This window comes from Solanum tuberosum, unplaced genomic scaffold (assembly GCF_000226075.1).
Source record: "Solanum tuberosum cultivar DM 1-3 516 R44 unplaced genomic scaffold, SolTub_3.0 scf00164, whole genome shotgun sequence".
Lineage (NCBI taxonomy): Eukaryota > Viridiplantae > Streptophyta > Magnoliopsida > Solanales > Solanaceae > Solanum > Solanum tuberosum.
The window spans coordinates 746,166-760,135 of NW_006239092.1; the positions used below are offsets into that span (position 1 = coordinate 746,166).

Genomic DNA, 13,970 nt, shown 5'->3' on the forward strand with positions numbered 1-13,970 from the left:
AAGAGACAAAGCTAAATATATATAAACTAATAAATAATAGTTGAACTGGTGAAAGTATTCATAAATCATAACACAATTTTTTCAGACCTTAAGCTCGAGTGGTTATACTTATAATTTTATACTAATTATTATCGGATCATCGATTAATCTTTTCTTTTAAATAAAACAATGCCTTGACTTTGCCAAACGTTTTAGCCTTGACAAACCAATCTAAGTCAAATTTCAGACGCAAAGATGCTTCATATAATTTTCAAAATAGCTAGATTTATAAAATTATAAACATCAATCCTGCTATTAGATTTATAATTTTTTTTTTATAAAAAACAAATTATAAACTTCTATGATGCGGTTAGATTATAAAAGAATTATATAATGATAGTACCAAAATTAGCTATTAATGCACTTCCCCTCAAATTCACAAGAGTATAAGGCATATATGTATGACGACCCGAAAGACCCGATTCGTCCATTGGCAGTAGCAGCAATAGACAGAGGTTAACAAATCTTATCTATTTTCTCTCTCGCTCTCCGCTTTCGATAAATTTCACAGCTTCCATAAATTAAAACCCTAGAAATTCTCTTCATCTCAAGCCATTAGCATTTTACAAACTCGATTTTCTTCCAAAAGAACAGTTTTTTTTTTGTGTCATTTTTATATAAATTATACGTGTATTGATATATATATATTATTAACAGATCAATATAATTTAGGATTACTGTATTGTTTTGCTTAGATTTGTATTAATTTGTTTCTGTTTCTAACAATTGTGTGCTTTTGTTTCTGGGATTAGGGTTTCTCTCGTTTCTGTTCTGGAACTAGGGTTTTCACCATCTTTTTGGTCGAACGTTTCGGTCTTTTAGTGACTATTTGCACTGGTAAGTACGCATTTCATTAATTGTCTGAGTTTTTGATTTTTCACTTTCGTGAATAGAAAATGTTGAAACGTTTGGGCTGGGTAGGAACAAAGATTTTTTTTTAGTGTAAAGTTATGCAATTGGGTTAAAATTAGAAGCAAGAAAGACATGGGGGTTAATATATTTGAGTTTTAAAGTTAAAGCTACTGTTTTCTTGCAATTTTTTTATTTGGAAGACTGAGATCTAGCTACTTTATATTGGACTTGTGATTGGATATGGTTTCTTTATGGACAATTTTGTTCATAGCTCTAGTAAGTTCCACCAGGTAGTCGTTTTCTTAAGATGCTTAATGTTGGATTTACATTTCTTGAGTGCATTTGTTCAGTAAATACCGATGCTTATTGACTGATTAAACCTTATATCTTTCTTCTTAGTCCTATATATTTGGCTACCACTTATATAGGCGCGGAAAGCACTTAGCACCCTCTGCATGAGAGGAGCTTGTATTGATATTTAAATATGAGGATCTTAGCCGAATATTTGAAAAATGTTGATTAAGGGTGTGGTCTAGTGGTCAATGAAGTGGGTTGAGCACCACGAGGTCTCAGGTTCAAATCCCAACAGGGATAAAACACTAGGTGATTTCTTTCCATATGTTCTAGCCTTGGTGGATAGAGTTACTAGTAGTGGTGGTAGGTAGGAATTAATTGAGTGGTGCGCAAGCTGATCCGGAGACCATAATTACCCAAAATAATATATTGAAAAATGTTGATAACTAACATAAAAGATAAAACCACATACAACAAATATAGAAAATGATAAAAAAAAGAAGTAGCAATTAACATATCACAACAACGACATACCCGGTATAATCACAAAAAGTTACTAGCTTCTATTTTTTGCGAGGTTCAGTACGTGCATTAGTATAAATATTTACTAGGAGTCTTTTGCCATAAAAAACAACTTCTTTGCAAGTAACTGGTATTATCTATGCATGTCAAGTTTAAATTTCATCTTGCAGGGTGGTCCTTATTTTGTGTTAGAATGGAAAGATAAATATGGGGATGTAGGTTGTGGTTGATTGGGCATCACCATATGAGTGGTTAAAAGTAAGGTCTAGAAGTATTAGGAAGGCATAGGATAGATATAACCAACAATTTCAGATAAATTTTTTTACTATATAGAGGTGCAAGACCAAATCTTTGAAGGTGGTTCTATTTACTGTGGGCTTAAATCTACCTGAGATGATGTTGAGAATTTAATGATTTAGTTGGCATGTGGGCATCTTCCCATCCCCAGGCCGCACTTGTGGGATTACATGGGATATGTTGTTGTAATAGGCGTGTGGTTAATTTGATGATATTTGAAGTTAAGTTTGCTTCAATTTCATATGTGAGTGAAGGAAGAATACATGAGCTTCAAGCAAAGAAGGCGGTAACCTCGGGATGTCGCAAAGTCAACGGTCTCACCGGGAACTAGACAAGCACCTAGATGTTAATTCTTAAGCCCTAGCCCGAAATTCTTACTTCATTCATCAGAGTTCCAAGCCTGTAAGCACAACTACACATTTCCTAGCTCGAGGTTGCGCCCACTCCGTGCCCCGTTCTGGTTCCGGAACTAGAACGCCCTTTCCTTCCTGATATACAAAGGAGAGCGGAGCTTCAACACCAGCTGTCCTTCTATTTTATCGGGAGGAACTGCCTTGTTATCAAAAATGGAGTTGGGTAAAGCAAACTCTCTCCTTGGAGGAGCATAGGTTTAGTCAAGTAGAACTGGGTTGCATGCTTGATGCTCTGATCGAAAACAAATCAGTGGGGTCATGCCGGTACGATAAGAAAGGGTATTTGGAAATTGAAATGATGTTGGACATGCATTTCACTTGGAAAAATGGTGAAATCTTATGAGGGAAATATTCTTTTCTTACTTGGTAAGTTGTTAGAACTAGCAACTTAAGTTGAAGTGAAAAATTGACTGTGTCTTAATAAGCCCTAAGGCTAATTTCTAACTGATAAACCCTTAGGGGTGGCCCAGTGGTTTGGGCTTGGGACTTCCATGTAGGAGGTCTCAAGTTCGAAACCCCTTGCCAGCGAAAGCAAGGGGTCTGCCTTCTGTGTCGAGCTCGTCGGACCGGGCTTGCCTAGTGCGGGTTACCTCTCCTATGTGGTTTGCGAGCTATTGCATAGGAGCGGGGGTTTTACCCTGTGCGCACCCAAAGGGTAACGGCTGCGGGTTTCCCTTGCCATCAAAAAAAAAAAAAAAAGAGATTAAAGGAAGATAATCTTGTGTTGCAGGCAGTGGCCTTGGTTGTGTTCTGTACCTCTATGTTGGACCATTGTGGCTTCTCATTGCGGAGGCTTTTGACTTGTCAAGAAAATATTTTAGGAAGCCTATGTAGCAAAATCTTTATTATTGTTTGATAGTTATTGTGTCTTAAAACTCTTGTCATTTACTACCTTTGTTCCAACATCTAATACTATTGAAACAGGTTTTATTAAGGATGACAGCCCATATTCGTCCAGCAACCAATCCGGTACATATTATTTTGAATTTTCCAGGCCGCTGAGAACAATGGATCACCTTCAACAGGTAACAAAGTGTTAACCTTGCCATAAAAATAAAATAAAAAATTCTAACTGATAATTCTATAATGTGACTGAACAAGAACTCTTGAGGATTGAGACATGTATGAAAGAGTACACCAAACTGTTCTTAAGTGTATTGTAGCAGCCATTGTGATTATGAAATGTAAACTCTATGAAGAACTATTAAGGGATTGAGACATGTACGAAAGAATACACCAGCATTGTTCTTAAATGTGTTGCGGCAACCATTTTGAAAGAGCAAGTGCATGATAGAGAGGAACACATAGAACAGATGGGACTGACTAAAAGGAAAGAGTATTGCACTGACGATCCTTTATGAATAGATATATTCTTGATAAGTTGTGGTTGATGTTTGGGAAGGATAGAAATCCATAGAAGAACTGGTATGAAGAGGGTAACATAAAATTATGACTGGAAAATCTTTTAGAGAAATTGCTAAATAGCCAAATCTTTGTTTCCGTTGGCTGCCCCATGCATTTTCACCGGTAACCTGGTGGTCGCATAGAATGAGGTGCATGGTTTCTGGAGAAAAAAAGAGACGCTGATCTAGGGTTGTCAGATTGGCTGGAATCTCTCTTCATTTGTGATGCATGTAAATAGTTGCAGCATCCAGTCAATTTGTGGATATGGACTTGGACAATCTAGAGGACATGTTGAGAGTGAAGATATTTGTGCTCTTAGTAGCCTCATATTCTGGAGTCTATGTAATTGAAGAGTCGTTTTTTTGCCTTTGGTTAGTAGGAAAGAGAATGCAAAGATGCTGAGGAGTTGCATTTTCACTTTGTATTTAGCATGTGAAGCATTTCTTACATTTGAAAATTTGAGAGATGGAGACGATAATGATGAGGTGGTGGTTCATGTGCAAGGAGTATGAGGAAGATTGGAACCATTTTTTGTTGCATTATAAGAGTTTCTTACAGCTATGGGCCCTAGTGTTTCATGTTTTGACGTCATGTAGGTGTTATCTCGAACAGGGGCAGTGCTAGCACCTGAAGCAATTACATAGATAGAAGGTACAGAAAACTTTCAAAGTGAGGAAGTAAGCATTAAGACGGGTTGTCTTGTGGATACTGGGAGTTACCTGAATTTAATATTGACAAGATGTTAGTAATAAGACAATTCTTAGTGTTCCATATGTATTTTTGTGTTACAAGGAGTATATACCTTTTCTTATTAAGAGTTGGCAAGACAGGATAGTTGAATGTTGCTGAGCCGTGAACTATATTAGGTTTTTTCTTGGTCATTAGTATTTGAGATCTTGGTAAAATATTAAAAAACTTGTTGAAGAGTATTTCAAGTTAAATGATGGCTTTTACTCACCAATCTTTCAATTCTATTCCTGTATTCAAGGAGAAATTCATATCCAAATACAACTTACCTTCCAAATACTCTTTTCCAACTTCAACTGAATATTGCTCAAACTCCTATTATATATTTTAACACCGGCTTGGTGTGCAATATGCGAGTACATTTTGTTTTTTCATGAAAAACGAGAAAAAGATAACACAATAAAGAAAGTCTTATCCACTACAAATATGCATTTTTTTGAAACCTGTCATGTTTAGTTGAAATTTCTATAGAGGTGAGACTACTAATCTTTGCTAATGTTAAAAAAAAAAAAGAGGAAAAGATCTGCATATAAGGATTTTGTCTTTTCTTGATTTTGAGATCCATTCAGGTCTCTTTTTTCAAGTTTTATATGTCTGTGTGACTTTCAGGTTTGTCAAAGTGATTTTTTCACTTGGCGGCTAAGATGTCGGACTACCCTGTGCTTGATAATCGTCCAATTAATAAATGGAAAGTAGCAGAATTAAGGGAAGAGCTTAAGAGGAGGAACTTAACGACAAAAGGTTTGAAGGATGATCTGGTTAGGCGATTAAATGAAGCTATCTGCATAGAAATGGAAGCTGCTGCAGTTAAACAGAGTAAGGATGATGATCGTGACATTGATCCTGCCAGTGGTCTTGAATATACTGAACCCGACCCCGATCCTGTTAAATTGGTTGATGATGTTCTGGAGCATCCCCAAATTGAAGTTACTAATGGTTCTGATCATATTACTGATGCTACATGTGGTCTTGAAGATGCTCAACCAAATAGTAATCCTGATATATTGGTTGATAACGTTCAGAAGCAATACCAAGATGAATTTAACAGTATTGGCAGTGATGTTGCTAGGGCCAGCACCAAGATTTGTCTTGTTGGAATAGACCAGAACAAAGTCTTGGATGAGGTTGCAACTGGAGATAATGATGATGTTCTGAAGCATCACCAAAATGAAGTTAACGAAATTGATGGTGATGTTGCCAGTGCCAGCACCAAGAATTCTGTTGTTGAAATAGACCAGAATAAAGTCTTGGATGAGGTTGCAACTGGAGATACCACTGCTGGAGAATCAGAACATTTGGGGGCACCAGTTGGTAGCACTAGTATTATAAATGAGATTGCATCTACTGATCAATTTGGTGAAGACAAACTTGATAAGGAACACAAGGTTATTGATTCTTCTCAGGATAATTATGTTGTTGATGGGGTATCTGAAGTCCGGGATGGTTCTATTCCAGTCGGTAGTACTAGAGAGGATGTTGAGGATATGAAAATTTCATCTTATGAGGGAGTGCTTGAGGACAACCTTAGGAGACAAGAAAATGATGTGGAGGTAACCCCAGTAACATCAAAGGAAGCCTTGAAAAACCACAGCATTAAGTTGGATAATGAGGGTCTGAAACTCTCAGACATGGATGCTGAGCCAGATATGTCCAATCCAGCCACTCAGGTATATGAGGTCAACCCTAATTTAGGGTCTCAAGTAAAATCTGACTCATTTTCTACTGATACTTTGCCCATTAATGAAAATAAAGATTTAAATGATAATTTGAATGCTGATAATGTCAAATTAGAAACTGAAGTTGTTAGGCAGGAGATGGAGCTGCAGTCATCCAGCAAAGACCTATCAGGTGTTGGTAGCTCTCATCCATTGGATGGTCAGATGCCACATGAGATGCAGGGTCTTGTTGGAGAAACTGATGATGACAAATCTTCAGATGTGAAATTTAGCATGAAAAATGACAATGCAGATCAGGTTTCTGTTGACGTTTCCAAGGTAGAGCATGATTTCGAGAGTAAGACTCCAAATAATAGTGAGCAACAACCCGATATACAGTTTGAAAATGCTAGAACTTTAGGTGATGTTGAAGAGCCTAGTTTGTCACCCATGAAAATTGAGGCATCTGCGGAAGATACACATGGTCTTGCTGCTTCTGGTGATGATAGAAAAGGTAAGGAAGCACCTCCTTCCACTAAAAATGAACGTTCTCTTCTTTCCTAAGACCAGTTCTTCCAGATCTTCTGTGTTGTTTCTTTGCTTGCAGATTTTAGCAAGATAGCCGATGTAGTGGATGGTGAGAATATGGAAAAGATAAACTTGGATCAGTCTTCAGCTGATGATTCCATGGAGGAGGATGTAGTAGAGACAAAGCATGTGGATTTTGATCATATTTCTAAGAAGGAGAATGACAAGACTGAAGAGTTTATTACGGGAATGACAGAAGAGCCCAAAGTTCGACCAAGTGGTTCTTCTGATGCAATGCAGCTAGACATTCCTTCTGAGAAGGTTGCGTCTCCTCAAGAAACTAAAGATAAGTCTCTTGCTTTGTCAGAGAAGAGAAAGTTTCAAGGTACTCATGTCTTCTCTTTACTTGTCTCTCTTTCCCTCTTTTTTTTTATGCAGTAAGTTCTCTCCTTCTATTCTACACATGTTTATTGATTACTTCTTCTTTTTTACTTTTACAATTTTATTATTAGGATTTGTTGCTTCCTTATCAAGAAAAGAATATTAGAGTTAGCTGTTCGTTGCTTATGTATTCTTTGAATTGATTTTGTGAGCTTTAAATGGTGAAACTTCTGTATATTTTATATGGTAAAGTCCAGATTGTTAGTATGTTTATTAGTTTTGTTTTTCTTGTGAACGCTCAAACATTTGATTGGGCCACATGTTTTACTAGAATATGGCCACAAAAAATTGCCTATTTTTTCATTGTTAAAGTTGAAGCTCACAACTGGAAAGCAGCTAAAGTTGTGCTTACTGGAGTGTGTCTGTATAATGAAATTTCTGATACCAATGGCAGGTATTAGAATCTTCTTGCAATGTGGGATATGAAGCCCTCTCCATTTACATCAACTTTGGATAATTATAGCGATAATGGCGAATAAGAATACGATTTATTCTTTTCTTATTCCATAATTTGGTTCTTAAGATTTTCGACTTCTTGTGGATTCTTTGTAGATGAAGCAGGAGGTGGGAGTAAAGAGCCTGCAAAGAGGCAGCGTAGATGGAACACTGAGAAGACTGCTGAACCCCAAAATTCTAGTATTGCTTTAACAAAGAAGGTTGTTCAGCCCACCCCTATCAAACCCATCCTTGGCAGGACTAACTCTACAGTTGGTGGGGATTCACCCAAGGAGCGCTTTGGTGAGTATTTGTTTTCTTGGTAATGCATGAGTTTCAAACGCAACAGTAGCAGCACAAGAATAATTACTTCTAATGTTCTGTTAATATTCCAGTACCAAAGTCTTCAAAAACAGCCACTACTTCTCTCAAAATTGAGAATTTCTTGCGGCCTTTTACACTGAAAGCTGTGCAAGAGCTCCTTGCAAGGACTGGTGAAGTGTGCTGTTTCTGGATGGACCAGATAAAGACCCATTGCTATGTCACGGTACAATCTTGCTCTGATTTCCTACTGCATTTCATGCTCATCGAGTTTCTCCATCTTAAATTATACTTGCAATGAAGCATCAGTAGCCTAATTTGGCTGGCTACTCTTAGGAAAGGACAGGGTTGGGGGACAGTTGTCATTGGGATGGGCATTATTTGAAACCTTGATGCTGCACCAGTTGGCCTAAGTCCCTCTGGTCAATTTGTCATAACATAGCATGTTAATGTGCATCATTGCCTTTCAGAGATGCATACCCAAATAGCAATGCGTTGTAACTTGTATGATTTGGCTTCTTGGCAATGCTCTCTTGAACTTATTAGAAAAGTCTATATATATTGTGTTTCCTTCCATAGTGGTTCAGCGTAATTAATTGGTACATGTTCTCTTTACAGTATTCTTCGGTAGAAGAAGCCACAGAGACCAGAAACGCGGTGTACAATCTCCAATGGCCACCAAATGGAGGTCGTCTCCTGGTTGCAGATTTTGTTGATCCTCAACAGGTGCAAACCAAGATAGAGGGTCGGGAACCTGCTTCTCCACCGAAAGTTACCAGTCCTGCTGTGCCTGCTTCATCCTCTGTTCAAACACCACCTGCTCAGCAGCAGGGTCGCAAACAGCAAGCTGAGTTGGAACATTCACTCACACGCCAGCCACCACCTGCTCCTCCTAGTGCTCCTCCAACAAAAGAGATGCTGCCTTCACCTGTTGCTGATAAAAATGATCCCCCTATTGTTACTTTGGATGACCTCTTCAGAAAGACCAAAGCCACTCCCCGTATCTATTATTTACCGCTGACAGATGAAGAAGTTGCTAAAAAGCTTGCCATTAGGGGAAATGCTAAGCCTTGAGATTTTAGGTGAATAAAGGGGGCATGTTAGATGGATCTGTAGAGTGGTGTTCTAGTGTAATGCTGAAAACTGCAAGTTTGCCCGCATAAAGAAGTTGCAGTCTAATTTGTAGGCGAGTAGTGAGTTTCTTGAGGCTCGTTGAGACTTTCCTTTCTTTTCTATTTTCGGTTTGTTACTGCTTGCAGACTTTGGTTGCTGCTAGGTGCAAGTCTTAACTGTATTTTGCTTTGGGTTGAAGAAACTTCTGAATGTTCAGATTATGAAGAATCTCTGTTAGTCTGACTTCTTTCTTTCTCCAGATTTCTGGAGAACTATTCGAATATTAACTATCTGAGTTATGAGATATATTATGTAAGTGGTATCAATGTGCTGAAGCTGTAAATGCCATTTACTATCTGTTTGTTTTCTATTTATTAACCCATCCTTTCCTAGACCCTGTGTGCACGCTGGAGTCTTTGTGCACCGGGCTGTCATTTTTCTTTTTCTTTCGTTGCATCTGATTTTAGCTAAATTTGCTTGTGTTCAACTTTTAAGACCGTAGTTTTTTTCGAGATTACTTTCTTTTATGTGACTGCTACATCTAATTTTATTTACGATTACAATCATCGTGATTTCACACTTACGAACAGATTATCAGACTAACCTTAATAGTATTTGTATTTTTGCAACACCCATCTGATGAATAACCATTCCATTGGAGATCCTGTTTTTAATTTGCCAGTTGCCGTTTATAATGTGTTTAAAGTAGGGAAAATTGTATGAAATAGTAGCAAACTATTAATTCAAATTAAATGTTATCGTCATAGTATATTTTATTTGTAATTTGCAGCAAACATCTCATTTTTTTGCCATCTGATACGGTATACAATTAGCCATTTTATATATTTCGGTATAAAATGTGTTTGTGTTTGTATAAAGCGAGAGAAAAAGTGTATACACAAATACATATATTTTCATCCTATACACTTATAATTATACAAATACAGATCTTATTATACAAATTACAATGTATAAATGAATTTATACAAAACTGAACAATTTGTATAAAATTGGATGTATCTAGCAAATTATACAAATCAAAAGAGCCATAGGAAACATAAAATTTGCTAAGGAGCACAATTATGCAAGCTATAGCTATAACATACAAATATAATTTTTATGTTTGTTATGCGAAAGTTGCTCATTAAAAGTATCATCAAAGCTAATTTATCAACATTCATAACCCCAAGAAAATTATTTGAATTCATTATATATTAACCAAATTATGTAAATTTATCAAAGGTTAATAAATGTATATTCATCAATATGAGTTAGACCCAAATCAATTCGTAATTCCATAGGATTGGACTATGATTTTTAAAGTCCATTTAAGAATGGCGCTTTATGTCCAACGAGATCATTCTCTTGTATGTTGTCTCCGATATATTTGCATAAAGTGACAGTGATTTTAGATTGAAGTCATATAATCAGATTTTTAATTGAAGTCAAACTTAACGAATATTATTAAGATTGTTTTATTTGTGAGTTGAGACTTGATTAGGAAGCACTAATACCATGTAATAATATATTAGCATTTTAAAATTGAAACTAAGATTATAAAAATATATTTTTTTAAAATAATGGACTAGCCCGACATAACTAAGGAATAAGGTTCATCAAAATGATAAACTACCCGACCCGAGCCGTTAAATTTCAAAACCCATTTAAATTAGCAAGAATGTATCCACCCGGCCCATATTGTCATTCAACCTATTTCATCATTTTCACAGTCACGTGACATACACGTGAGCAAACATCAAATATATTTTCATCAACAAAAAGCGGCCCATGAAGAAACCCTAATCTCATATAATAACAACTAGTACTGCAAACGCAGCCTCCCTCTTCCTTTTCCCCCTTCCCCTTTCCCCTTAGTTTCACAGATCTTTGTGTAATCAAGAATGGTGACTACCGGGAAGAAATCGAAGAGGACCCATGAGAGCATCAACAACAGATTGGCTCTCGTAATGAAGAGTGGCAAGTACACTCTTGGTTACAAGACTGTGCTCAAGACTCTCAGGACCTCAAAAGGTTTTTTCTTTTTAATTGCCCTTTTTGTTAGTTTTTTGTATTTTTCTGGTGTTTTTGGGTTTAATGTATGATGGGTTTTGCAGGGAAGTTGATATTGATATCAAACAACTGCCCACCTTTGAGGAAATCTGAGATTGAGTATTATGCTATGCTTGCTAAAGTTGGTGTTCACCATTTCAATGGAAGTAAGTGCATTTTCAATGATTTTCTTTTAATTGTAATCCAGTTCTAGCATTTGGGTTTATTTGTATTGGCATTGATTTTGTACATGTTAGTTGATGAAGAATCTGAAATTTTGTGTTGTTTTTAATTTCATTAGATTCCAGTGTATTTGATATGCTACAAATTTGTTCAAATAGTCCTGCCTAGTACACCCAGCCTCCCCAGACCCCATTTCTGGGACTATATTGTGTGTGTTTGATATACGTAAGTGAAGGTACTGAGATCTTCTCATGGGTTTATGTCCAATATCATGGTCAAGTCGAAGTGCTGAACCCCTTTCTTGTTTAAGCATTTTTAAACTACTCATGTAGGGAATTATGTTTTAAATTAGGAATTTTAAGTTGTGAATGCTTGTAGAAGATGAGACCAGTAAATGACTAGTCACTGAGATTTCATCTTCATGAGATTGTCAAGACCATAAGCTATTCATTGAAATTATTCTATCAATTGAAATAGTATTTTTAGCCTGTCCTTGCATTTTATGTTGCAAAATTGAAACTTAAGTAGGTGCTCTTTAGTTTATCTGCAGCATAATGTTGGTGTGGATAGGTGTGCTGGGCTTTATTGGTCAGTGGTTTGCTAATATATATTAAACATAATCTCTACTAAAAGTCATTCCCACATATCTGTTTTTAAGGATATATTGCATTTTAGTGTCATTTCTCTAGTTTATGGATATTTGTGTGATGCTAAGTCCCGTGTGCTGTATTCTTTCATTTTCTTTTGGATGGTTGGAGGTGTGAAGATATAACTTCTGTCGGTATATTGAGGTCCTGTTTGGTCTGTTGGAATTTTTTTTGAGGAACCTTCTTTATGTGACTTTTGTCTTTGACTAGATCGAGTATTTTCACAACTTTCTAATCTATGTGTTCTTTTCCCCTTACTATTTTGTGTGCAGACAATGTTGATCTTGGAACAGCATGTGGAAAGTTCCACCGTGTGTCATGCCTGAGCATCATTGACCCAGGTAAAGTGCATTTGAGATTATTAATTGTAGTTCTGTAAAAATCTTATAATGGGTACTAATGGGAAGCACACAGTTCGACTGACTCGTGGAAATGATGTTTCAGGTGATTCCGACATTATCAAGTCTCTGCCTGGAGATCAGTAAGAGTTGGTGATCTAGTAGTCATTCCCTTTAAACAATCTAGAAAATGTTTTACCCGGGATGCTCTAAACCATTTTACTGATGTTGAGAGAATCTGTAGTATCTTTTTGTTCTTTGTGTTTTGGAGTTATACCAAGATTCTAGCGTATTTTGGTATTATCTAGTTTTGTTGGTTTTATCATTTCTCCAGAAGTTTGAGGCCAAATACATTATGATTTATTCATAGATCAATTTCCCTCGATAATTTTGCATATCTGAATGAGTTCACTTGCTGATAAACAATTTTGTTGAGCCAAGTGTCTCTTCCCCACAAAGGTAGTATGTTTACACCTCACCTTCTCCGTACTCCACTTGTGAGATTATATTGGGTATGCTGAATGAGTTCACTTGATTATGTTCTTGTTAACTGCATCTGTCTAGCTTCTTTGTTTCCTATTATTTGAAGCTCATACTCAATAATGTTTGTACTATGGGCTTAGGGTTAGAATTGTATACATGCCATATTTTACTAGTTTCCATTAGTATGATAACCCCCACACCCGTTATGTGCCAATCATGTTCATCACTGATTACTTCCCTCACCGTGCTTCATCTTCTCCTTGGTTTTTAACAATCCATGAAAAAGAAAGACGATTCAATAAAGCCATTATATATCAATAGTGTCTGAGAAGACTTGCCCTGTAGAAAGATTGAACGGAATGAACCATGTGGATATTATTGTGATCATAGCCCCCTGACCCTTTTCTCTGGTGCCCAAAATGTTGTAGTTGCAGCGTCTGCCATGTTTCATCGACAATGTTATCAAGTTTTGGAGATGTTGAAGGTATCTGCCATGGAATTTCTTAATCGAATAGTGTCATATGTTAGTAGTATTCAAGTCCTGTTTGCTGATAAATCTTTGGTTCAAATGTATAATGTGTTTAAAAGTGAAAATGATATTAGTATATCTTTTCACTGTTCATTAGACTTGGATCGTCTCACTCAACCCAACTGTGAAGCCCAATGTCATATTTGAGTGAGACGATCTAAGTCTAATGGACAGTTTACAGGATGGGCTCTCACAGATTTCCACTGGGCTTTCTTTTTTTCGAAAGAGAGTTGTTGTTGGTTGAGTAATACTCATATAACATTTAAGCGAGCCAATAATCTGTTCATTAATTAACTCAATCTATTTTGATATTTTCAAATGTAACCCGGTCCGTCCATTTAACATCCCTAGAATTGACAATTTAGTTCCAATTTTTTCATAGTAATGTTATTTCATGTCATTTATGACTGTTAATAATCGGTGCCAAATTTCCATATTCCAAGTTTAGTGCCAGATAACCCGTTAGATTAAGTCTCTGACTAGACAATTGCAATATAAATATTACTTCCTCCAGAATTAGAGTAATATTAGTATATCTTTTCTGTAGTAATCCCGTGAATTAGTTGTTTACGTAATTCATCCAATTAGTTAATTAGCTATTATCACCTTAATTAATTTGTATTTTGGTTGAAACATTACAACACCTAGCAGAGCTCATGGACTTTTTTTTTTGCTTATGA

General features: G+C 36.4%; 2 protein-coding genes across 2 annotated transcripts; both read left to right on the top strand.

Annotated features, from left to right (window-relative positions):
• Positions 1–384: 384 nt before the first annotated feature.
• Positions 385–9,435, top strand: LOC102582659 (apoptotic chromatin condensation inducer in the nucleus-like). Its single transcript, XM_006353966.2, has 7 exons — positions 385–494; positions 792–876; positions 5,178–6,737; positions 6,831–7,136; positions 7,745–7,930; positions 8,023–8,174; positions 8,567–9,435. Exons 3-7 carry the CDS (start codon positions 5,213–5,215, stop codon positions 9,020–9,022), a joined length of 2,625 nt encoding a protein of 874 aa, XP_006354028.1. The 5' UTR covers positions 385–494; positions 792–876; positions 5,178–5,212; the 3' UTR covers positions 9,023–9,435.
• A 1,413-nt stretch (positions 9,436–10,848) lies between these two features.
• On the top strand, positions 10,849–12,701 carry LOC102583223 (60S ribosomal protein L30-like). The gene is made up of 4 exons (XM_006353968.2): positions 10,849–11,092; positions 11,176–11,277; positions 12,213–12,281; positions 12,385–12,701. The coding sequence occupies exons 1-4, from the start codon at positions 10,963–10,965 to the stop codon at positions 12,423–12,425; spliced, it is 342 nt and encodes a 113-aa protein (XP_006354030.1). The 5' UTR covers positions 10,849–10,962; the 3' UTR covers positions 12,426–12,701.
• Positions 12,702–13,970: the final 1,269 nt, after the last annotated feature.